Here is a 24,594-nt window from a genome sequence, read left to right as displayed (position 1 = left end):
GATTAGGCATTTGCAGGTCAGCCAGAAAAGATCTAGCCTCGCCTCTGTCAGTGCGCCCCAGGGCGGCTGTGGTTACACTGTAGCTTGCCATCACCAGTGTGTGAATGTGTGTGTGAATGGGTGGATGATTGTGTATAGTGTAAAGCGCTTTGGGGTCCTTAGGACCAAGTAAAGCGCTATACAAATACAGACCATTTACCATTTAGCTGTGCTACATTAAAACGAAAAAATAGGACTTTCTAGCCACTAAAATAATTTTTAAGAACCAAAAAATAAATAAATAAAGAAATAATGTTTGCCTGGAAGCCTGAATTCAGGGCAGAAAAGCTAACACCTTTTGGTTTTTAAGTATCTCATCTTCCTTCATTTTATGTAGTTCTTGTTAAAAGTGGATGCCGTCTTGAGGGCAAGATGATTTAAAAGATTTGCATGAATAAAAGTCATGCATATGCATATTCATATGAATATTAAAATATAAATTGTGCACTGTTATTAGGAGACAATTTGTAAACTTTTTAGAGAATTTCTTACAACAACTACTGTGTATGACTTCTTGTTAGTTCTTGTGAGTGCTATTACCCAACCCCACCTAAACCTAAACCAAAGTATAAGAAATGAAGCTGATTGAATTACATGTTTTTTGGAGCTATAGCTGGTAATTTTTTATTTGTTGTGTATTTTATGTGTATCAAGACATCCATGCATCACTCACGTATGTTACACCTCTTCCCTCTCCATCCAGAAGCACAGGAGCAGGTGTTGGGTCCCACACACTTGCCTCTGTTCATGCACATAGGCTCACACACACCTGGAACAAATTAAAACCCAAATGTTTAAATTGTGAGCTGTTACTTTGAACAGTACTTCAACTATTTAGGCTGTGATATCACTTACTCTTTTGACACCTTTTTCCTGTGTAGCCTTCAGGGCAGGAGCACACGTTGTTTCTCATACATTGACCTCCATTCTTGCAAGGAGGATTGCAAACAGCTGAAAGACAGCAATATTAAACTGTGAGGAACCCAGAAAATGCACATTTCAATCAGACTGAAGCTTAGAGATTGGATTTTATAGCAACATTGATATGACTTAAAAGAGAGGAAATGCAACATTTAGGTGTGTTTTGTTGAAAAAGCATCACTTCACTTCTTTCAGGCATTCTCAACAGATGTTAGCTATTATGAAAGATAAACAGAGTCAAGAAACTATTTGAAACCTCAGTAAGCTGAATATGTTTGTAACTAGGGCACAGCCTGTTCACAGAGATTGCAACCCCAGTTACTTTCTACCATGGGGCAGCATTTTGCCAGTGGGTGTCCTAAATGTGTAAAATATGTATGCCGCTGTTTGAAATATTAGCAAAAATATGCTAATCATTGACTTAAATGATCTCACACTCTGCACAATTCTCACTCCTGTCTGCAAGTTACTAGTAGATGCCATTAACATTACTTGCAATGTGCAGAGAAGAGAGACAAACCTACAGAGATTTCTGCAGTTTAATAAATGTATGCCAGTGAGTTTTGCTGTTTCAAACAGAAAGCAGCCTCAGGCTTTTGCTAGTTTTAATAAAAATGAAAGTCAGTCTGTACAAATTGCTGGAAATATTTGACTATAATTCCTCATTGTATTAATCATTGTATGTATTCATCACAAGCTTACCAATTTGACACTGGGAGCCAAAGAAACCACTGGGACAGGCACATACGTTAGGCTTAACACAGGTTCCTCCATTCAGACAGACGGGTTTACAGAGAGCTGCAGGTGACGTAAGGTACAAAAAGCTTTATTAAGAGCCAACATATGTACTTTTAGATTTACAGTATAAATAAGAGAAAAGGTTCCTGCAGTACTGATATATTTTGAGTACTTATGTGCAAGTCAGATTGAGTTTTGTGCCACTTAATTATGCTGTCAGAATTAAACACTCTAACAGAAGGAAGCTGCAGTCTGAATGCATGCTTAGCTACAGGTCGTGTTTCTTGCCTGAGTTGCACGTCGGTCCGTACCAGCCAGGTTGGCATTTGCAGACATCGGGAGAAACGCACACGCCTCCATTTTCACAGTGCCTGTTACACACCACTGACAGACATGTAGTGCAATCCTAGATTAAACCGACCCACTTAAACAAAAGGGGTACTGATCGATGCATTGTGGAGGTTTATGTAAAATGTAAAAACGATGCAAAAACACTTAAGTCACATCTCACTGATTTCACATCGTGGTCCCACGTAGCCGTAGGAGCAGGTACAGAGGTTTCTAGCCAGGCAGGTACCTCCATGCTGACAGGGCGGCTCACAGCTCGCTGAACACAAACAGTGACACTCCTCAGTGTTCTGCGAGCAATTCAAGTATGTAAGCAATGCAAACCAGTCGGCAGTTTTGACTGGTTTGACTATGACTCCAGGTTACCTTCCTCACAGGTGGGCCCTCCGTAGCCTGCAGGACATTTGCACACATTTGGTTTCACACACTTCCCCCGGTTTTTACAGTCAGGCCGGCAAATGGCTGGGATGAAAGGAAACTGTCAGCTTTAAAAAACACAACTAGACCCTGAGATATAAGAGCCAAATCCAGAGGCGAGTGTGATTTCATTAGCTCGCGCTCTGTTTCTCACCTATGTGGCAGCTGTATCCAGTGTAGCCGTCTTTGCAGGTACAAGTGTTTGGTAGAGTGCACTCCATGTTCTGCCCACACGGATACCTGCAAACAGCTGAAAACAAAGTACATTTATGAGTATGTTTCAGTACTCAAAAAGTTGCCCAATTGAGGATTCATTTCATCATTTCAGACCAAGACCACGCAGAGCTAACCAAAATCCACCATGACTATAAGGTACAATTGTGCGATAACATTAAATACTGAAGCACTTTGTGGTACAAAATATCACTTTTTCACCTTTACTGAAAAATTTATGCCCCTTGCAAAAGTTTTTTTTTGCAAGAGCCAAAGTTGCAAGAGCTTTTTCACCAGAGCCAAAGGAAAATCAATCAACATTGTTATCAAAATCATTTCTTTAGCACTTTTGTTGTCAGTTTAATTTATTCAGTCATGAAAAGTAGAAGTATAAGACCACTTTACCTTTACATGTGACTCCATCTCCGGTGTAACCGTATGGGCAGCGGCCACAACTGAAGGACCCAGATACTTTGGGCTCACAAGAGACACCCGGGAAGCAGGGAGAGTCAGCACAGGTCACGTGGGGAGCTGCTGACCCCCATCTGATCCCCGTGGAGAGGTCAGGGATCAAATCCACCCCACTGGGCTGACCCCTGTGGACAGTGGGAGCAAATGTTCTGACTGTGGTTTGATCCTGTGAAGTCGCTGTGCTTTTTCTGTCAGCAGGAGAAAGTCTCCTGATATTTGTTGCTTCTGGTCTCGTTCTCCTGTCAGGAGGTCGTCTGTTTGAGGAGGAAGTGGAATTTGATCTGGTGACGTGAAAATAACTGTCTGCTCCACTGGTGACTGTCCCCTGAGCTGTTAGAGGACATGACTTACAAAGTCATAGAAATACAGGCTTTATTGTCAACATTATTCAAAACATTCCACTTATATATTGCTGGATAATAGCCAGAAAAACTTTAGACTTGTCTTACTTTCACAGACAAGCATTTAAACAATTTTGTAAACAAAATCAGATGAAGAAATGGAGGCAAAATATACACATATACCCAGCTTATTTCATTCGTTTACAAGGTGCACAAAGCCAAAGGTGCATAAATTGCTCCACTCTCACCTGCTGATGTACATTTCTGGCCATTTCCTTGCAGACCAGCAGGGCAGGGTCCACAGACGAAGCCTGCTGAAACATGGATGCTCTCGAAACACTGCACTCCTGGGTAACACGGCCCTCTGGAGCATGGCGACGGTTTGGACCTCAACGAAACCTGTGGTACCCTCACTGGTGTCACCACCGCTTCAACCACAGACTCTCCTTCAAAACAAATAGAATGTATAAATGTTCTCTAAGGCAGAACTACACATAACTATACAAATAAAATGTAGACTTACTCATGCAGTTTTTCCCATCACCGCTGTATCCTTGTGGGCACGATCCACAAAAAAAAGAGCCTACCGTGTTGTTACAGCCCACCCCAGGGAAACAAGGCTGTGAGACACACTCGTCTATATCCTCTCTGCATGTACGCCCTGACAACACATGAAACAGCAGACCTTATGAGGAAACACGGAATCAATTTCAATAAATAAACAAATATTTAAAATCATAAATTTGCTAAGAAGAGGAAAACAGGAGAGTAATTATACGGCAAATTTGTAAATTGTTTGCATCGTTTGGTTTGGTGCTTCATTTGGGATCATTTTTTATCATAAATAAAGCTGTTCCAAGTTTTTTCTGATGAAAACTTGTTTCTCTCTTGCAGGCATTTAAGAATTTTACACAGATTGAACTGCATCTGACAACACAAATCACACATTAAAAAGTCTTTAACCCGCCAGCTTCCAACAAAGTCCTCAGCTTCAATATTTTCCACTGTTTATATGTGTATACAGCTTACATGTGGGCCTCCATCTCGAACACAGTAAGCTCACGATGTGACTAAACCTGAGCTCCAGTGACTAATTTAAAGCATTTATTTGAATGTAATAAGTCACTCAAGTATAAACACAAAGTCAAAGCTGTAACCAAAATATGGCTCTATCTTTAAAGGAGGTTCTCAAAAGAAAGTCAGCACAAAACTCAAGTATCTGCATTCAGTTTATAGTATTTCAGGACAGATAGAGTTTTATTGTGAGCACTCAGAACTGTAAACCATCTATTTAGTTACGCAGTTACACCCAAAGGAGTGTCTCGCAGTCATGTTACAACATTTCTCAGTACTGGACTGAATGAGTGGAATGCAATACAAAGGCGTCATAATTATGCAGGAATTACAGTACAGTTAGTGCCGTAAGGACCACAGGTAAAATAATATTCAAAAGATTAATCCTCCGTGTAGTTAAAGGAAACAGCTGACCTGTCATTCCAGGTGGGCATACACAGGAGAAGGAGTTGAGCCCATCTATACAGAAACCCAATCTGCAGGGATTTGGTTTACAGTTGTCTATGTCCACCTCACACCTCCTCCCTGTAAATCCATCAGGACACACGCACACATATTCCCCACTGCCGGCAGGGAGGTTGACGCTGGCGACACATGAAGCAGCATTCAGGCATTCACAGGAGCGCACAAACACCTAGAGAGGAAAAGGTTTCTTGTCATTTAGACATCTGAACTTAAGTCACACAGGTTTATGATCTTAGACACACTGAACAAGACACATGAATGTAGTTACAGAAATCAGAAAACAAAAACTCAGAGTGTACAGAGACACTCAGGGTCCAGTCAGTATAATCAAAACGTGTAGCAAAAGTTAACTAACAATTAACTTTGCATGATTAACAGTTATATGCATAAAGCCGTGTGTATATTTTTTCTACTCCAGCACATTATTGAAGGCTTGTCCTATTTGTGGACCACCTGCTTTTCAAGGATGCTTGAAAAGATGCTTTATTAGATTAGGAGGCTTAACCTTCCTGACCATGGATCCCAAATGTTTATTTGATGATTCCTGAACCACTTAGTTAACGCTATTGGCTGTGACTGTAGTACAGAACACATGGCTTGACACATGAGGGGTATTTTACTCGTATACTGCTAAGAGCAATGATACAACGTGTCCCGAGAATGGAAAACGCTCTATCCAAAGATTATAGCTTTAGAGCATTTTCGTGATATTGATAAATCAAAACCACAGTGATATATTTTTGCATCTGTGAGCAGTTATTCTGTGTACGCTGAATTGTGCAACATCATATTAAAAAAGGAAAAAAAATGATTTAGTCTGACAACTTTGTGCAGTTTTTTGGTGGAAACACTTGCCGAGTGTGTACTGCAATGACACCTTACAGAGAAACCTCAGGCCCCAAACTACATACTGTATACCAGTATCTCCCTCTAGTGGGAGAAGGCAGCAATAACGCCACAATAACTTCCAAAATTTTAACATCTTATAGCAGAAAAAACACAGGCGATAAAGACTAAATGTTGCTTGTACTTGCTTACTGTCATGGCTTAATGGCACGTCTTCTGTAAAAAAGCAAGTGAAAAACCAAATGCAAGATGATATGATCAACACCACAACTTTGTGTTATTTGAAACTGGACTACAGATCAGAATGTTTCTGTTTGAAATTCATAAAGGACGAATTTAAGCATTGGCATCAAATCTACGCTCAGTTATAGAGCTAAACCAGCTTTAAATGAAATTTAACTGAATATTTAATTTAAATTATTAAATGAATAATTCTTTTGCATGACGTGCATGTAGATCTGTACTCACCAGCAACACTACATTTACATTAATAAGCCGAGTCTTACCTCTACAGAGGCTCTGGTCTCAGCGTTACAGTCGTCGGTCACAGTGAATTGGAAAGTGTGTCTGTTGGTGGGTTCAGCTGTGGCCTTCCACATCAGCAGACCAGCTGGAGACAGAGATGCCCCTTCAGGGCCTGATAGCAGGGTGAAAAGAACCGTGGAGCCCTCGGGGTCTCGAGCATTTAGCTGGTAAATGAAATTCTCCCCCTCAAATGACTGCAGAGGCAAAGTCAGCGACTGGAGCAGAGGAGGTTCATTGTCTGAGGGAAAATAGAAACGAAGGGAGTCGAAATAAGATACTAAATAAACCTACGTGTGACTGGTTCAGAGTGGGTGAAAGGTGGGTGTGAAAAGGTGGTGTGTAGCTGGAAGGATAAAAAAAACGTGCAGGTAAAATTCATAAAATTCATAACTAATTTGGAAAGACAGTTTGGTTTGATGATGCCAGACCAATAGATACGTCATATTACAGCATTTCTGCGTGCCAGAGTTTAGACGTTTTTATGGGAAAACATTTTGGGAAATACATATTTTTCCATATAATATAAACATAAAAATGTTTTATGTTTATAATATGTTTTGATAACAGGTCCACATCACTGCTGCTGGATTTGGAAACTGTGGATTTTTGACAACAGCTCTAATCAGCAGCTATGACTCTTCATTCAACATGAGGACACTGTTAAATAGAAGTTGATGTTTATTTTTTGTGCAAGTTTGAGGTCCACGGTGGAATCACAGTCGAACACGGAAGTTTTCTGTACATGACCCCGAAGGTTACCTTGAATGGAAAACTGGCCAAATTCAAAGCAGATTAGAACTTTTTGATCAAACCTTTTTGTAACCATTACAAGATCTCCAGCTTGATTACAAGAGGAGACACAAGTCCAGGAAGGGCATCTGGGGTAAAAACCCAGCAAATCAAACATGCCTGTGAAAAAGGAAGTAGCCTTTATAAAGAGGGCATTTTGTGCACCATTTACACCATTTATCTGCATGAGTGGGCAGCTTTAGCTTATGTCAGACCAAATTTTCATTCAGACAAATCTCTCAAAGTCTCTCTGTGTTTGTGTTTGGGCACAACGAGATTTAGATTTAGACATAAAGTTAAAATTCATATATAATGATGAACTAGTTACCGTTGATAGAACATATTAACTATTTAAAAAAATCTTTTAAAAAAAGATTTTAAAAAATCTGTTTTATGTTCTTGTTTCATTGTGTTCACAGATAAATGATTGATGAATTGGTGGAATCAGCGTAATGAATAATCAACACATTGACTCCTGTTTGGTTATTTTGTCAGTTTGTTTGAGTGGAGCTGAGCTGCTCAGCTGCGTCTGACCTACTTTAAGCTGAAGAAGTGAAGTTGGTCTCAAAGCGTAACAGTGAGGTAAGCTGTCCTTGTATCAGTGCTGGGGGACAGAAGCAACTTCAGTGGATCCAATCTGCTGATGAAGGATCAAAACTGCCCCAAGTGACAACCAGCTACAAAACTCAGTGAAGAGTATCCAACCTCAGCTCTTATGAGGAGTTTCAGTCTAACACTGTGTTACTGTACCTCACCATCAGAGTAGACACTGATAATTTATAGAATGTGAACAAATTGAAAAAAAAGTAAGAAAGAAAAGCAGATACTCTCTGCAATGGACCAGGTGTGTTTGGATGAGTCTGGACGGCATGCGAGGCAAGGGCTGCTGGGAAGGGACTCCCCCTCATTGTAACACAGGCCATCAATGTTACAGGTTTTCTCCTGGAAAGCAACAAACATATATTATTTACATTAAAAATGCCTTTCATAACACACAACATGTTGTTTAGAAGACCCTTATCCAAAACTACTGGTAGTGAGGAATGTGTGTGCATGTCCAAAACACCCGTGGTGTCAGATTTAGGTTCAGAGTTTTTTCTTTTTGTTTAGTGTACTGTGTTTCTGACATTATCCATCTCTGCGTCCTGTCTTATTTGCAATTGTTTGTCAAGCCCTAATTGTGTCTGCCCAAGCCTGTGACAAGAGTAACTTTACATAGTCACACAAAAGACTGAAGGTCTCTTAATTAAAGGCCTTTTTGTAAATGAAACAGTGGCTTCTAATCAGCATATTTGGTGTTTTACATCACTATCAGATCATGAACAGCATGTATTTGATGGTGTACCCACTGGAAAACACATCTATTCCATGTCAGTTAAAATTAAGCTTTTACAACATTTCCAAAAACACACTGACTTGTCTTCATTCTCTTCTTCATTATTATTAGAATTTCTAAAAATGAAATAATAGATAATCAATGAATTAATGACAAAACAGCCTGAACAACAAAGGGAAGCTTAAGGGACTAAAACAAAATGCAGGATCAGACAAACAACAAACACCAAATTAAAACAGAAATAAAAGGATGGGAAATTAAAAATTAAAAAACAAGGTCAAATGAGAGAGAACACGTAGGCTGGTAACAGTAGACAGGACCATATATACACAGCCATGATTGAGCACAGGTAAAAACAACTGATACAGGTGAACATAATGAGGGTTGAGCAGAAATCACAAAACAGGAAAATCAAGAGAAGGAGAGAGAGACACAAAGGGCTTTTCATATCTTCTGTCTTATTGCCTGTGACCTGGACATCAACCCATGATGACTCAATTCTGACAATTCTGAAGGATAGAGAAAGCTGCCAAAGGATCTATAACTGTGTACCCACCTTAAAATTATTTATACCTTTGCTAAACCATAGCAGGAGAAGGACTCGTCTTTTATATCGATTTGTTGTTTCATTTAAAGATGAGCAAACTTTCTGTCCTTCATTGTCTGTGTTACTGTGTTAACAAAGGTATTGTCTGGACTTCAAGTCTGCTTTTCTAAATGGTATTTTTCCAAATATCTAATTAGAGATATTTTATTGGCTGAAGTTTCAAATTAGTGTTTTATTAGTGTATTGTAGTTGTATAAGTAATATCAAAGCACAGCAGCAGTTAAATTTCCTCTCCGGGGCTTGGATGCTTGATTTCAGCATCTTTCTGCTTCACACCCACATTCACATAAGGCTGAAAGTTTGAATGTAATGGTTGTTGGCAGGAGCGGCTGCAGGCATAAGCAAATGTTTGGGAGCCCCGGGGTACTACAGAGTGCACAACAGCCACAGGAAATAAATGAATAGATGAGAAATCTGCAGTTATAGGTGCAGATTGCAGAAGAAAATCCTCCCTACATGTTACCAGCTGGTGGGTTTTCCCTTTTTTGCACCTGTTTAGAGCACCTGTTCGTTGGCTTGTTGGAGAGAGGGATTCTAATTTCTAATTTCTAATGTATAGAAAAAATGTTTTTTTGATTTCTGCACATTTTAAAATAGATATGAAATTACACTAGTGAAGTTTTTTTGAGATGTTGATCATGTAGATAGAAAAATTGCTTCAAAGACATTTAAAATAACTAAAAATTATGTAAATAACTGTAAAATTATGTGAGCAACTAACTAATATTGAAAAAAAAGGCTTTGGTTTTAGCAATACGAAACCCATGTGTACAAAAGATCTGCCTCTAACAACACGTGATAATTAAGTTTCCTTAAATCTCTATTAACAGATTTCCTCACATGCATGTGCAGAATCTGAGGTCTGTTGGCCAATCACGCGTACACTAACTTTGTGTCCATGCAGGTAAACAGCCTGTGTGGAGAGCAAAGCAGGGACTGCATTTGATGAAATACAACTGCAAAGCTATTGCCTATCAAGTGATGAAATGTTACCTTTTAAATTAAAAAATTATTGCATTTGTAAACAATGGCTGCTGCACAGAGCAGGAAGTCTTCAATCTGTGATGTGCTATCTTAAAGCTGATATTGATTCTGGCAACACAGAAGCCCTATAAGTTAGCTGTTGCCTCTAAAGGTTTCCGTCAGCAGACTAGCTGATGTGTTTCCCGGCTGTTTTTGTTTAGTGCTGAATTATTGAGCCTATAAAGTGTTCAGTTTAAAAATAAGAAAGAAAAACGGGGGGGGGGGGGAGCTTAAAAATTAAGTAGAGCAGTTTTAATTGTTCATGTTAATACCTTTAAATACTTGCAGTGGTTTAAATAATGCTTATTCTATAAGCGGCTGCTTAATAGTTTATTTTATGTACACATCATAAAAGCCGCAAGCATGTGCACGTCATCTATAGTCCACAATTTCTTGCATACCAGGCAGACTCTGTAGGCCATGCTACACCTGGATCTGTTCTTGAGCTTTGCTAGAAAGAATTTGTTCAATTAGAAGTTTCACAGTTAACATATAAAGAAGCCTATTTCACTCCTTGTCCAACTATAAAGTAAATTATAAAAATAATTTGAGATATCTCACCCTCAGGGTACAGACAACTTCAGTCCTGAGGCTGCACATCTGGCAGGCTCCATCGTAAAGAGTTAGTATCTTTGCATTGCTGTAGCTGTAACCGTCATTGGAAACCTGTCATCAGCAGAAGCTTGATTACTGAGACTCACTGGGAAAAGGCGTTAAACAGGCTGAAAAAGGTGAACGGTCATCACAAACACTGGGTTATTTAGTCAAAAGGCCATTTTCCTCTGAATTTTCCCATAGTTCTCACCATGGGAAAACCACAGATCTGGGAATTCTATCAGGGGATAAAGCTGGCCTCTCCTGAGTTTGGTACTTCTGAGTGATCCTAAAAATATCATGTTTGGACTTGACAGTGTTTGTTTAAACTCAGAGAAGACAATCCCAACATGTGCCAGTTTAAAAACCTAGCAGAAGCCAGACGAAGAAGAGCAGACCAAACAGAAAAAAGATTTAAGAAAAAAAAACAGAGAGCAAACAAGACACAAACAGAGTGAGTCTGTGGTGATGGTCAAGCTAGAAAATGTATAAAAAGAGGAAGATGTCTCAGCGAAAACACAAAGTGGTGAATCTAAGAAATAAAGACACTAAAAAAAATGTTGTTTCCGATCAAAGCCATTACATTTGAAAGCACTAACAAATGCACCCGTACATTCCTGCAGGTATGCACTGCATTGTCACGTTTTGCAGCCAAAAGAACTGGCTTTCACCGTGTCTCCTACGAGTACTGTGAGAATGTGTGTGTGGGTGTGTATTTGTCTTTGCACCGGTCACCCTGACACAAAGAACAGAAAAGTGAGTACAAACAGATGAGTCAGTGGACTAATTGGTCTAATCTTAGTAGATCTTCACTGCAGTGGAAATGCAGACAAACAGTGGTCTGAATGATACGATGAGCTCCCTGGAAAAAAAGGCTTTTGGTAGTCTGAATGGAAAAATAAATATTTCCAGTTTAGACTAAGAATAACGTCTTCTGTGATCTCATTGTAGTGTAAATGCTAAAGTACTCTGTAATACATTTTCACTAAACGTAACTGTGGAAACATATTTGTCAGTTGTGTAACTCAACTATTTTTTTTATTCCACTGCGTTCATTTTCCTTTCTAAGCCAAACAGAAATTGGAGAAAAACCTCCAGCTGCACTCAGTGCATGCTTTCTATTACTGCATCCATGCCATTTAAACATCCTACTGCAAATTTGCTACTGATGCATTGTTAGATTGTTATATATGTCAGAAAATAAGCATATAGTTTCATATTTATCATTAGTTTTGAGAAGCGGACAGGAGCATGAGAGGAAATGATAAACAAATGCTGTAAGAGAGGCAGAAGATGAGTTTGAAATGTGTAGACAGGACCTAATGAAATGTATAATTTCACAGTGTGCTCTTTATAAAATGCCTGGAAACATGACTTACTTTAATTTGCCAGCGGGCCAGTGGTCTGTTTGTCACCGTTTCCAAGTCCACACCTGCAGAAACCCAGCTGTCCTCCAGGGGGAGCTGGCACTCCAAAGCTGTGTCATTCAGAAAGGTGGCCAACACAAACAGAGGCTCGTCCAGAACCCACTCCCCATCCACAAACTAAAAATGAGACAAACAGGGGAAGAAGAATTAAGGTAGAACATGGTAGGATGTGTAAGGTAGTATGGTAATGTAGAAAAAAAAACAGATGTATGGATAAAAAGATGAAAACAACATTAACTTGGTATAAATATATATTAAAAAAATCTACTGATAGAGGTCAGCCGAATTCTGCAACATCTGGCTGTAATTCGCATTCTTACAGTCATCAAAATGTGCAGCTTTGCCACTTTTTATTGATCCGGCAATATTCACCAGCACATTTAAAGACAAATATCAGATCTTTTAAACTTATGGTAAGATGCCAAGAGGTGATGGATTATTGGACTTGCACTACATATATGGATGTGTTAACAAGCAACTGTTCCAGTGCCATTGTTGTGTTTACAGCTTGATACATCTTATTACTGTATGTAAAATTAAATTGATTACATCCATGCACACTATGGTTAGCTTGTTAATGTCAGTTTAATACAAAGGACATGAATGTGTCTCACTTCCTGATTAGACTCAGGGAAACAAACTGGATCTCTGGACTTCATGTTATTAATTCAGTTAAAGATCTCTGTGATTAGTCTTTGGTCAAAGGGAAACCTAATCACTCAGTTACAGGTTGGTGGGATTTATGGGAGCATGACAAATCTAAAAGTTCTGAACAACAGTGAGGAGGATTAATTCAATCACGGAGGGAAATATAGAACCATTTCTAGTGTGGAACAAACCACAACTAACCAACAGTAAGAGCCATCAACAAAAGGAAAGAAGAAGAAAAATAATATCAGAAAGCAATGCTAAAGCTACCAATCTCATGGTTTCAGTGGACTTTGGAAGTTAGTGGCCCTCTGCTAATGTTAAGCAATCTAAAGAGGCTTTCAGAGAAGCGGCTTCTTTCAGAGAAGAGTTTTTACTGCTTGCATTTGTGATTGACTTCTTGTAATCTCTAGCTCTCTTCCACAGCATGTCTTTTGTCCTGTCTTCCCTTTGTCACCCCAACCGGTCGCAGCAAATGGCCGCCCCTCCCTGAGCCTGAGTTCTGCCGGAGGTTTCTTCCTGTTAAAAGGGAGTTTTCCCTTCCCACTGTTGCAAGTGTGCTTGCTCGTTGGGGGTCATATGATTGTTTTTCTCTGTATGTATTATTGTAGGGTCTACCTTACAATATAAAGCACATTGAGGTGACTGTTGTTGTGATTTGGCGCTGGATAAATTAAATGAAGAGACAGAGAAAAAGTATATTGTGGTATTTTGTAAGGTGGTACTACAGAAAACAAGATGTACATCAACTAAGGAACAAAAGGAAAAGAGAAGCAGGAAAATTACCTTTTCTTTAACAAACTCACACTTGAGCTCGTAGGAGTCCTTGAAGCCTTGACCATGGATGTTGACGGTGGTGCAGTTTCCCTGACGGACATCGCATAGACCATCCTTCTGCAGCGTAGTGATCTCTGGGATCTGGTCTTCACAACATTAACAAAAAGTGCAGATGAACATGAAATGTTACCCTTGGGAGTTCAGTCCAAATCATAAACCACATGTCTGACGATCATAAGTCTGTCATCATGGACATCCAATGGAAGATTAATGTATGTAACTAATAACTATATTACAACTATGCTATAAACATAGGGATACCTTACAATATCGTGTTGTGGGAGTACAGCATTATCACAAGACTCTGATCTGTCTACTATATGTAAGTGTCTCATGTGGATATATGTTACCAGAAAGCGCACTGCAGTCATAGGAGCTAAATCCTGGGAAGCAGACACAACCCCAGTTTGAGCACTGGCCGTTCCCGTTGCAAAGATTTGGACACTTCAGGATGGCCACAGCATCCTGGTACTTCTCTTCTCCCTCCCCCTCCTCCAGCAGCCTCCTCTCACACTCGTTCTCTAGCAGCGGTATAGTCGCATTCAACCACGACTGCTCGTCCTTTAGCTGTAGGTCAGTAACACACATGGTCACGGCATGGTTAACAAATAATTCTTTCAGCAGGTGCCTGCAACCCATCACTATGCTCGAGTTTGCCACAGTCTGCCGGCACTGGGCCTGGGCCTGCTGCTCAGTGAGGCCAGAGGGTGTGGGCCACGTTAGGGGAGATTCTGGCTGAACTGCAGGTTCGTGGTCTTCTGGGAAAAAGTAGGTAACGCCTTCCAGATCTGACTGGCTGAGACTTTGATGTGGGGAGTTAGAAATGAAACGTTGGGCACTGCGCCTGCCTCTGGGTTGTTGATAGGCTGAGGTTGAAACTCTTGAGGCTCTCGAGGGAAGTGGCTCTCTTTCATTTTCACTGAGTAGTTCCACAGAGGTGATGTACTCGGCTGTGACGTCCAGAGTTGGGACGACACTGGGGAAATGCATGTTGCCATGATTAGAGCAGCTGGGGTCGGATGAGCTAGTTGGCTGAGACGGGGCTCTGGGAGATGAGAAGCGGGGCATCTCTTCCTGGCAGGTACAGTGCCTGCGGGAGTTCAGTGTACTAATATGGGATGGCACAGTGTCAAACAGGCTATTGCCTGGGGGTAACCTGAGAGAGAAGGAAACAATGTCAGTAAAGAGGTAACAAATGTTACTAACTGTTTTTCTGCATGGTCGTAATAAATTGTTCATAGTGGCAATTTCAGTATTGTGGTCCCTGCTGGCTGCAGTGTTTTCAAGTTTATTTAATCCTTTGGGACGTGAAGTCCAAGTGAAATAATCCAAACATACATTCTCTAACCTAAACCAATACTACTAAATACAATCCCACAGTGGGTCTCTTTAATAGTTTTGGCAATATTCATGGTCAAACATTGCCTTTCAATGTGTGAAAAATGGGCTGAAAATGAGTGGACAGGCCTATTTAAGAAAAAAAAAACTTCTAGAAAAGCATTTGATATATGGAGCTGTATATATAGATTGAGGATTTCTTCTTCCTGCATAGCTAGAGCACTACGTAGCTTATAAGCTGTTATTGCTTACAGCAATTAGAACATGAATGCCTGACCTCCATTCGGAGATAAAAGCATGTAGATCCTCCAGTTTGGCGCCCCCTGCTAAGTGGAAGTCATTTTCTGATTGCCCATCATAGGTCCCACACAGACCCTCAGTGTGCCTCCAGTCGGAAATGGGGGCTCTCAGTGTCAGACTCATTCCCCAGTCAGATACATCAGCACGAACAAATGCTCCAGAAGAAAAGGTCATCTGCAAAAAGTCAAATATTGACAAAAGAAAATATAACTTTAAAACCAAGAAAGGCAAGAAGTTTACCAGGTAGCTTAAATTGTGAAATTATTTAGCTTGTGTACTCATTTTCACTCACAGTGACTTTGCGTCCTTGGTAGGACTCTGTGATCCGAATGCCGCTCTTACTCAAGTCTCTGTTCTTCACAGTCAGTTGAGGCTTGGTTTCACCCATTTCCCCATTGCACATGTCAAAAGCAATAACATTTCCCGCATCCCTCGCCACGAATCCACACACACACGAGGCGGCATGCACAACGCTGCCGCACTCCCACTGACGGACGTGAACCTCGAAAGGCCAAAAGCTGCTCTTATACAGGACAAAGGTGCCTATTTGGGAGTTGTCATAGTATCTGTATGGTGCAAAAACAGGAAAGAAAGCTCATCTTTTATTATGGACAATTTAAAACTTAATACAGAGTAAGCTTCCTTATTAACTGAATTAAAGTACCTGCCATCAAATGTGATTATGTGAGGATCAGTGAAGGAGTAGCAGTAGGCTGAGGGAACATCCTTAACCGTTATCTAAAATATAGAAATCAATTTCATTCTTTCTTAAAAGAAATTATACATGATGAGGTGAGGGAGTGTGAGTTTAATAGTTTGACGTGTTCACCTGGACAGGTTTTGGTGAGTATCCATTCCAAAGAAAGTTTTGTGTGATGATGGGTTTAACAGTGATCTCAGTTGTCCTGTTGCCATCTTTAACAAAGTCTGTTACAGGACTGAAGTGGATCACAGCCCGGCTACAAATGCCCTCGCGACAGGCACCCTGAGACAGATCCACGACACAGGAAGACAGGGACAGATCTGCACCCAGCAAACCATCTTCTGCAATACAAGGAGTTATTTTCACTTCATTTGAAGGATTAAAGAACACCAAAAAAGTACTGCACAGACATTTCTTTATAGCTAAATAGCAATAACACAGCATTTAAATGGTCCTGCCGTTAGAGACATTTACAAAGATTTATTAACATGTAATCAGCCCCTTCTCCTTTCATTTATTTCTACAGATTTATACAAAAAAAAGTGGTGGAGACTTTCCTATGGGCTAAAATAAATGAAGCATAGTAAATTTGATTAAATATGCCTTAAACCACAATTAAAGTTTCTCCAAACACTGACTTAATTATTCTTATGCACATAGATTGAGGGAGGGAGCAGCCCTTCACTGATCCCAAACAACAGGCACAACATATTTAGCATCTCTGAACACAAGAACAAACGCTTTACTAGATCACAGCTGTAAAAAAGTTTTATGTGACATCAACCTGAAATGCATTTGTATATCTGTATATCTATAATATTTTTCAGTGGGTAATTTGATATTTTTATAAAAAATATTTATATTTAAATGTTATACAACATCATACAGGTACAATACCTTTTAAGTATTGCAAAAAAGTAATCAAATTACTATATATATCATATTTTTTTATTTGACCCTGATGTTAGGCTCACTGCACAGCATTGAATTAACATGGCATCATATGCTATATTTGATAATCAAATCCACATATTGGATCATTTAAGAGATTACTGCAAGTTAATAACCTGCTGTTTAAAAATGCATTTTAAGCATAAAATCTGCATTAATGTTCCCTGTAAACTGCCTACAGTACAGCCTGTGCTATTAGAAAGCAACAGTACACACTGTCATTTTTACAGATCAACCAGGTCACCTTCACTTGTTGTGCTGAGCTGCAGGGACAGAGTGCACTGCTCTGCAGAAGCTGGAGACCCTTCTGGACATGGAAGAGGAACCGTGCTCTCGACCACCATCTCATACAATCTGCCATCCTCAGATACACTGCTCGCCTCTGGTCTTAACTGCACAAAACATGATTTTAGAAAGAGAGGGTGGTCTGGTCTTCTATACCGAGTGTTTATCCACAACTCATCTAGAAGAAGACAGTTACGATAAGCTGATATTTAAGTGATCTGAGTCAAAATAACAACCAAAATCTAAATGAAAGCATAATCTTGTCTTTTTTAATATGTTTTATGTCTGTGTACACGTCTCTTAATTTTTATTTACATGGACATGTGACAAAGTGGATGAGCAGTTGTAATACTCTCCACTTGTCCCAGAAGTATTGACTTTTTGCACATTATGCACATTATTCACTATATATATTTATTTGCTATGATTTGGTATTGTCAAAGTAACATTACTCACTGACTATCCCGGGTTTGTTTGCGTAAGCATTACATTGCCAGCAAACCAAACATTCAGAAATTAAAGCAAACACTCAGTTACATGTTGCATTGTATTTTATTATGTTGCATTGTATTTTATTATGTTGCAGAATTAAGTCATTTGTGCATAATTACATTGTTTTTTTTGTTTTCAGTCTTCATGTAGGTCAGGTGTGGGGAAAGGCCCGCCCAGCATTTTCTGATTTTTAAAGTACTGATGATGTCATGTCTGACATCAGCAGGTTAAACAAAGAGGAGGGGTTTCTTTTATCATAGGAATGCTTCCCCTACAAAAGGATTTGCTGAATATTTCTTCTTATATCGGGCCATTTAGTTGTGTAAATGTGTTAATCAGAAGAGTGGGGAGCTTTATTTAATTCTCAGTCATTTGTGTTGAGTTTTAGATTCCTCAGCTCAAGCTAGTGGTATTGGCTAGACTAATTGAAAAGAACTTGACAGCCTTATATATAGTCAGTCTCTGCTTGATTCAGAGAAGGGAGGAGAGCTGAGTTGTGTTGCTGTGTTTGACTTTTGTTACTTAAGTTAATTTGGGGGAGTTTTGTTAAGTTTCACTGTAAATAAATCGCTCATCTATGGGAACCCAAAATGTCTGCTGAGTCTGCTCACCTAACACCTTCCTTGACGCTGGAGTCAGACTACCTCACAGGACAGAAAGCTCAAAACACTGTAACTTATGTCTAAACCTGTACATGTCTGCAGACTAATGACCAACAAAAAAATTACTAGAAAGAGAGATCACAAATATAAATGTCAGATAAATATTATTTACCCTGATCCCAGCAAAGAACTCCTGACTTTCCACCGAAATACCCCGGACACTGGGCGAGTCCAAGAAGAAACTGGAGCTGGAGCAGTAAATCTGAGCCAGAGGGAGGGAGATGCACATATATTACTTCCATTTTTGTTTATTTTTAAAGATGAAGTATTTAATATAGTGTGCTATATTGCAATTTCCAGGCAGTCTTTCCTTATTTTAAGGGTATTATGTCATAGTCTTCATACAACAGGCCTTGACAGCACCACACTAAGCAAATGTTATGGTAATAAAGAAAAAATGAATTGAACAAAGGAGAGTAGAGATGGGAAATAAAAGCAGAGAAAAACTCCAGACTGTGTTGAAGGCTTTTGGCCCAGTTAAACACATGAGCAGCTCACAGTAAAATAAAACGACATGTTGACAGGCATTGGTAATTCCTTCAGTCCCTGCTGCCTTAGAAATCCAGGAACCTCGTCTTTGTTTATATAGCAGATCTTATTTGCAGAAGACTGACGAGTGGAAGGTTGCATAAATTCTCAAAAAGTAAGAGAAGCCCACCCAGCAAAAACCTGCTGAACAGTTTCTGAAGGCATACTTTGTTAGATTTTTGAATCATTTTGAGATTTGGTTTTAAAAAACTCCCTCTAACACAGAGTGGCTAAACAGCAGTCCCACTACGCTCTTTAAAGGACTAGTTCACCCACATGCACACCTTGTCTCCTAATCGCAGGTTGAAGCCGTCGAGCTCGATAAAGGCGAAGGTCTGGATTGTGGTCTCTTGTTTGAGCTCCTCCTTCCGGCCCTCAGGTGAGAGGCGGGACCAGGCCACCACATAACCCAGGGAGCTGTTAGACCTGCTCTCAAAGCTGCACTTCAGGTAGATGGTGTTACCTGTCACCTCTGAGACGATCACTGGCACTGACAGAGTCGGGGGCTGATTAGCTGTTGGGGGAGGAGCAGAAAGATGAGGCAGGTTATTGAAGCTTAATGGGCACTTTTAAGGTCCTCTGAAAAATGTGGAGGTACTTCTATCCACATTTTTATCATCATTCTCTAATTTTAAATATTTTTGAACATACGCCACGTGTCATCTCAGATATAGAAGACACACCCACTTACTCTTTAAATCTGCTGTTATGAAGGGCAGCCAATCAGAAGATGGTTGATTTAAAGAAATCAAGGCTAAATAGACAAAGACAAAAGTATGCACTGGTATTCTATGTGCTCCATTATTTACACGGGATGCCTGTTGGGTGCGAGTTCTTCAAGGCAAGAACAATTGCAGACATCCCACAACAGCAAATAATTAAACAGGAAGATGAATTAATTTAGCAATTCTAAATTCTCTTAATTATCAGAAATCTGAGCTTTATACTGGTTTTTGAAGCACACTAATGAACATTTTCAGTAGTCTGTAATTATTTCTCTCCCTAATTTCCACCTCTACTTCCTGAAGCCTGGCTTGGCATAATTCACAGTCTGAGTCACTACTGGAGACCGGGACCAGAGGACAGCAGGACACAGGCTCAGGTCATTAAGAGGAGAGGTGTGTTCCTGACCATATGACCTCCCTGACCTCCAAAGTGTTTTGGTATTTAATCTAACATGAGGAGACAAGCGAGAGCCATAAAAACACAACAGCGGGGTCCTCACTTTTACAAGATCCACCGACGTTCACCTCACCAGGACCGCAGAGCAGCGATGATGTGGGCAAAGTGTCTGACATCTCTGTTAGGGAGACAGGAGATTTATAACAGATAATTATAAAATAGCATGACTTCAAAACGATTATGTTTCCGCATTTCATTTCTTCCCCTTTTCATTTTTCATTATAAATTAGCACGTAATGTAGAAATCAAAGGACAGTGATGCCTATGCCAGCTGACACTGTCTGACACTGGGTGGGAGACAGTACACCCTGGCCCATCACGTTCACAGCTACAGCAAATTTAGACTGAGAAATTATGTCTGTGGACTGTGGAAAGAGAAAGAGAAGCCACGAAGGCACAAGGAGAACAAACTTCACACAAAAAGCCTCCAGCTATGCAGCATCCAGCATCCGTTCCCTGTTCTTTAAGCATCATACGGCCACTAATACTAAACTGAATTACTGTTATGCTGCTATGATTCAGTCTTTCCTTGATTTTTTTGAGCAGTGTATCGGCATAAGAATCATGCTTTACATTACAGTCATACAGTAATTACTGTTACTTACCCTGTGCACAGTAACCCATGCAACCCTGTGTGGGCTGGAGCAGGTAAACATAGAAGTCTCCACAGTTTCGGACAGTGACTGGGATGCGAAACATGCAGCACTCTTTGCTGCTGCTCGAGAAAAACTGCCATGCAGCGCAGGCTGTCAACTGCCTGACCTCCAGTGGCCCCGGCAGGGACTCACCCTCACCCAGAGACAGCCATACCGGGGCCTGAGTCCCACAGTGGTTTACCTAGATGTTTGGAAACAGAGGGGGCAGGGGGAATCAGTATGTATGGATGTATTATGGTCATTCTTTCACAAAACTAATCCTCCAGAATGGAGGAAAACCAGTAAAAGCTATTTTGGAATAAAAAGAAATAGAAATTTTCTACTAAAAACAACAAATGCCAGAAAGTAAGCACAGTACTGCCACACATGCCCTGAAAACCTGAGTTTGAAACATCCACAGACACCAAAATTAAAATCAATCAATGAGTGAAATGGTTTAAATAACTTTGCAACTGAATAATTTAGAAAATGTCCAAAAGAAGATATCTGATAACATTACAGATTATACCCTGGTTCTCCTTAAAAGGTTCTTGGCTTTGACACATCTAACTCTTTATTTGCTAACATCATCAAAAAGACATTGCCTTGTTATGTAACACATGTTCACAGCAATCGTCTCTTCCTTCCTCCGTCCACTCCTGTAGTTATCCATCACCCAGGGAGAGCAGCGATGCCCCGGGAAAGCAGGAGGCTGAGAGGGTGACACTTTAGATGGATCCTGCAGGCTCACAGCAGGCCAACCACAACACATGAGACATATTCCAACTCTCCTTTCATTCTCCTTCATAAATATGTGTATACACACAAACACACAACTCGCATGACAGGCAGGCTACCTCAGAGTTTCCCCTCATGAGGACATGGATAGGGTCTCAAGGGCTTTCACATCTTATCAGGTTATATTTGTAATTAAACAAGCATATAATTTATATACATATACATTTAAGTTTATCACATGAATATAAAACAAAGAAATGGAAGCAATTCTATTTTATTTTTTATGACCTTTAATAGAGGTCACAATGAGTGACTGAATTTGTGCAGTATACCTGTGAAATTGTTCTAAAAATTGGTGAAAAATTCCTACATTGGTTAAAAAAATGACTCATCTTGAATTCAAGCCTCAAAGTTAGAAAAATCAATGTTTTAACAAATTATACAAGCTGATAGAGAAATAGAAAGGTTACGATTCAGCAAACCTAAACTAAGTTCAGTTAATTACTTGCAGTAGATGGATATGGGGACAGTTGGAGTGTTTTTACAGCTTCTCATTGGTATATTTGAAGTTTTTATTGGAAATTTTCAAATGCAGCTAATGATTTTGGAGTTTTAGCTGCAGTCTTTTAATAAAGCTGATTTACCTCAGTTCTATACAATGTGAAAAAAGATTGTGCACTTGAGTTATATGCAGTTTTTATGATTGACCTTACATGATATCTATAAATTTCTAAACAATGACTGTTGCTCATAATGACGATATGTCAAATAATTAGGCCAGTGTACATGCAAGTAATCCCTGGGAGCCTGAAGCTCACCCTTCAAACTGCTCGAAATGCTTAGTTTTATATAGTTTTCCTGACTTGGATCTCTATGATGTCACTAAAAGTGGATATTTCGAGGCAGGTAATAAACATGCATGCACCAAAGCCCAGTGAAGCATAAACAAAGATTATTTTGAACTTTGACTCACACAAAGCTACTTTATTAGAATGCAAGAATAAAAATATGGATTTTGAAATGAGCATATAGGCCTCCTCTAATGTACATTTAACATATCTTATAGTATGTTGACACTACTGGACTATGTGTAACTCGAACAATGTAAGGAGTCAGCTAAATGGTTTGAATAACAAAATCAAATTAATGGAGTTCCATGGGAAGGTAGTAGATGAAGGAAATATAATTTATAGTCAGATAAAAAGAATAGAATAGTTCCTCACAGCATCAACATCCTTGGAAGCTCATTTATAAGAAACACAACACTTGTAAACAGATCTCACTCTCTTTGAAAAATCTTTTACAAAAACATCATTTACCTCCACACACTGGGTGGGCATACTCGCTGGCTTGTCAAAAATCTGAAACTGGTACCAGCCCGGTGTGAGGGAGTGGTCACAGATGAAGTCCTGCAGGGATGACTGCTGCAGCCAGCTGGAGCTGAAGGTGGTGCTACGGTAGGGGTTCTGGAGGACCGAGTGGCCTCCTGGCGCACACTCTGGAGGAAGCACTGAAGGCACAGCCAGAGAGACAACATAAGGACTGGATTCTCACCAAGACTGTCAGTAGCAATATTCAAATACTGTATACGGAAAGCTTTCTGCTGGCCAAATGTTGTATTGTGGACATCAACTCTCCAGCTGGCCTGTGTTCAACAGAAACATTTCAAAGTGAATCTGAAAGGTGATAACACACTCACTAAACTCTGTGGACATCTTGAGCCAATGTAGGATGAGAAGCCAGTGCTTTGCTGTCTTGTGAAGTTTAGACCAGATGCCCACAAAACAGAGTTCATCATAAACTGTTATGCATGGTTACAATTATGTATGTGCAAAGTCCACTTTGCAAATGTAGCTAGTTTAAATGACATAGTGTCCAGTTTTGGAGAGATATTTTCCCAAGGTGCACTGGTGGATTGCTGACCTCAACACACACAAGGACAGCTGCAGTAAACATCTGTGAATGCAGAATCTCCAAAACCAATTCATACTTCATAGGTCATACTTTAAGCTGATGACTGGCCCCTCTTTACTTTCAAAGATGGGTACTTCTATAGGCCTGTTCAAAAATCACTGGGGTACATGTCAGCTGCCATTAGACTTGAATGTTACTGCAAACACCTAATGGCAATGGTAAATATTTAGCTCTTTCCCAAGCAAAACATTTCAAAAGATAATAAAGACATTTCCTTTTAAATATATATAGTTGTGTCTATAGGTTTTTGGACAATTATTTTTTTTGTAATTTTGACTTCACCACACTGGATTTTAATTCAATCAATTTGTGTAATTATTCATATCACCTTACAATCTAAAGCACTTTTAGAGACTGCTGTTGTGAGACACAAACAGAGACAGCAAGTTGAAATTCAGCATGTACTGGTGTTCTGGCTTCTTTCATATCTTTACTGGGAGGCAAAATAGACCAGACAGACAAAGCTTGGGGAGGGGGCTGTAACCATGAAGAGCTAGCTTGTTTTTGGCACCGTAAAGTTTCCTGACCTGAGAGGTCAAAGTGAAAGGTAATATCCTCAAAGAGCCTGCACAGCAGTGACAGGCAGACAAGCTGCCGAAAGCCAGGACAGCAGCTTTCAAAGCAAGCATCCTTTCTAATCAACACCTGGTCACTACAGTCCTCGTCAGCTGAACAGGAACTTAGAGAATCCACATCCTGTTTGCCTATTTGAGGGGAAGCCTGAGAGCAAAATACGTCATGTGGGATATTTGGAGGTTATGTGGCCTTAGATACCTTCATGATAGATGGAAAGGCGTCAGCTTATTTTTGACACTGCTAAAGAAGTCATGCAGCAACAATAAAGCTAGCTGTCTTTATATTAACCCTCCTGAAAACCTCCTGCATCCCCCTAAACCGAGAATAGTCTTAAAAGTTATTTGTATGTGGCAATATGAAATGACAAAATGACACTTAAATACTTTAAATACTCAAAGACGGTGTCTCTGATTACCTTAGAGCTGTGAGCTTACCTGTTTGAACGTGCACTGCGTTGGGCAGTGAAAATGCAACACAGAGAAGAAGTTTGGGAAGAGTTTCAGGTCTCATCGTCCCTCAGTGTCCAGCACGCGACTCTGCCACCAAACAGCGCGAGCGCTCAGCGCGATTG

At 40.0% G+C, this 24,594-nt stretch overlaps 1 protein-coding gene across 1 annotated transcript in view; it reads right to left on the bottom strand.

The window, feature by feature from the left end:
- The window catches only part of vwde (von Willebrand factor D and EGF domains), a 26,931-nt gene extending 2,337 nt beyond the window's left edge, over positions 1–24,594 (bottom strand). The window contains exons 1-28 of the mRNA XM_086312290.1: positions 24,458–24,594; positions 22,793–22,983; positions 20,706–20,937; positions 20,144–20,218; positions 19,203–19,432; positions 18,503–18,592; positions 17,196–17,343; positions 16,127–16,341; positions 15,962–16,035; positions 15,590–15,863; positions 15,275–15,471; positions 14,010–14,815; positions 13,609–13,745; positions 12,127–12,291; positions 10,715–10,819; positions 8,015–8,129; positions 6,380–6,636; positions 4,977–5,196; positions 4,012–4,149; positions 3,737–3,934; positions 3,082–3,477; positions 2,618–2,713; positions 2,413–2,508; positions 2,210–2,305; positions 1,987–2,082; positions 1,663–1,758; positions 895–990; positions 713–808 (exon numbers count right to left, since the gene is read on the bottom strand). Of these exons, the coding sequence (XP_086168416.1) occupies positions 713–808; positions 895–990; positions 1,663–1,758; positions 1,987–2,082; positions 2,210–2,305; positions 2,413–2,508; positions 2,618–2,713; positions 3,082–3,477; positions 3,737–3,934; positions 4,012–4,149; positions 4,977–5,196; positions 6,380–6,636; positions 8,015–8,129; positions 10,715–10,819; positions 12,127–12,291; positions 13,609–13,745; positions 14,010–14,815; positions 15,275–15,471; positions 15,590–15,863; positions 15,962–16,035; positions 16,127–16,341; positions 17,196–17,343; positions 18,503–18,592; positions 19,203–19,432; positions 20,144–20,218; positions 20,706–20,937; positions 22,793–22,983; positions 24,458–24,533 (5,011 nt within the window). The 5' untranslated portion in view covers positions 24,534–24,594. The remainder of the gene's footprint in view (positions 1–712; positions 809–894; positions 991–1,662; positions 1,759–1,986; positions 2,083–2,209; positions 2,306–2,412; positions 2,509–2,617; positions 2,714–3,081; positions 3,478–3,736; positions 3,935–4,011; positions 4,150–4,976; positions 5,197–6,379; positions 6,637–8,014; positions 8,130–10,714; positions 10,820–12,126; positions 12,292–13,608; positions 13,746–14,009; positions 14,816–15,274; positions 15,472–15,589; positions 15,864–15,961; positions 16,036–16,126; positions 16,342–17,195; positions 17,344–18,502; positions 18,593–19,202; positions 19,433–20,143; positions 20,219–20,705; positions 20,938–22,792; positions 22,984–24,457) is intronic.

The sequence above is a fragment of the Aulonocara sp. 'chitande type north' Nkhata Bay genome, linkage group LG11 (genome assembly GCF_057382095.1).
Source record: "Aulonocara sp. 'chitande type north' Nkhata Bay isolate Kocher_YH1m ecotype deep benthic linkage group LG11, A_spYH_male_GT1.1, whole genome shotgun sequence".
Classification (NCBI taxonomy): Eukaryota; Metazoa; Chordata; class Actinopteri; order Cichliformes; family Cichlidae; genus Aulonocara; species Aulonocara sp. 'chitande type north' Nkhata Bay.
Note: the sequence above shows the minus strand (reverse complement) of the source record. Positions and strands in the feature narration are given on the sequence as shown.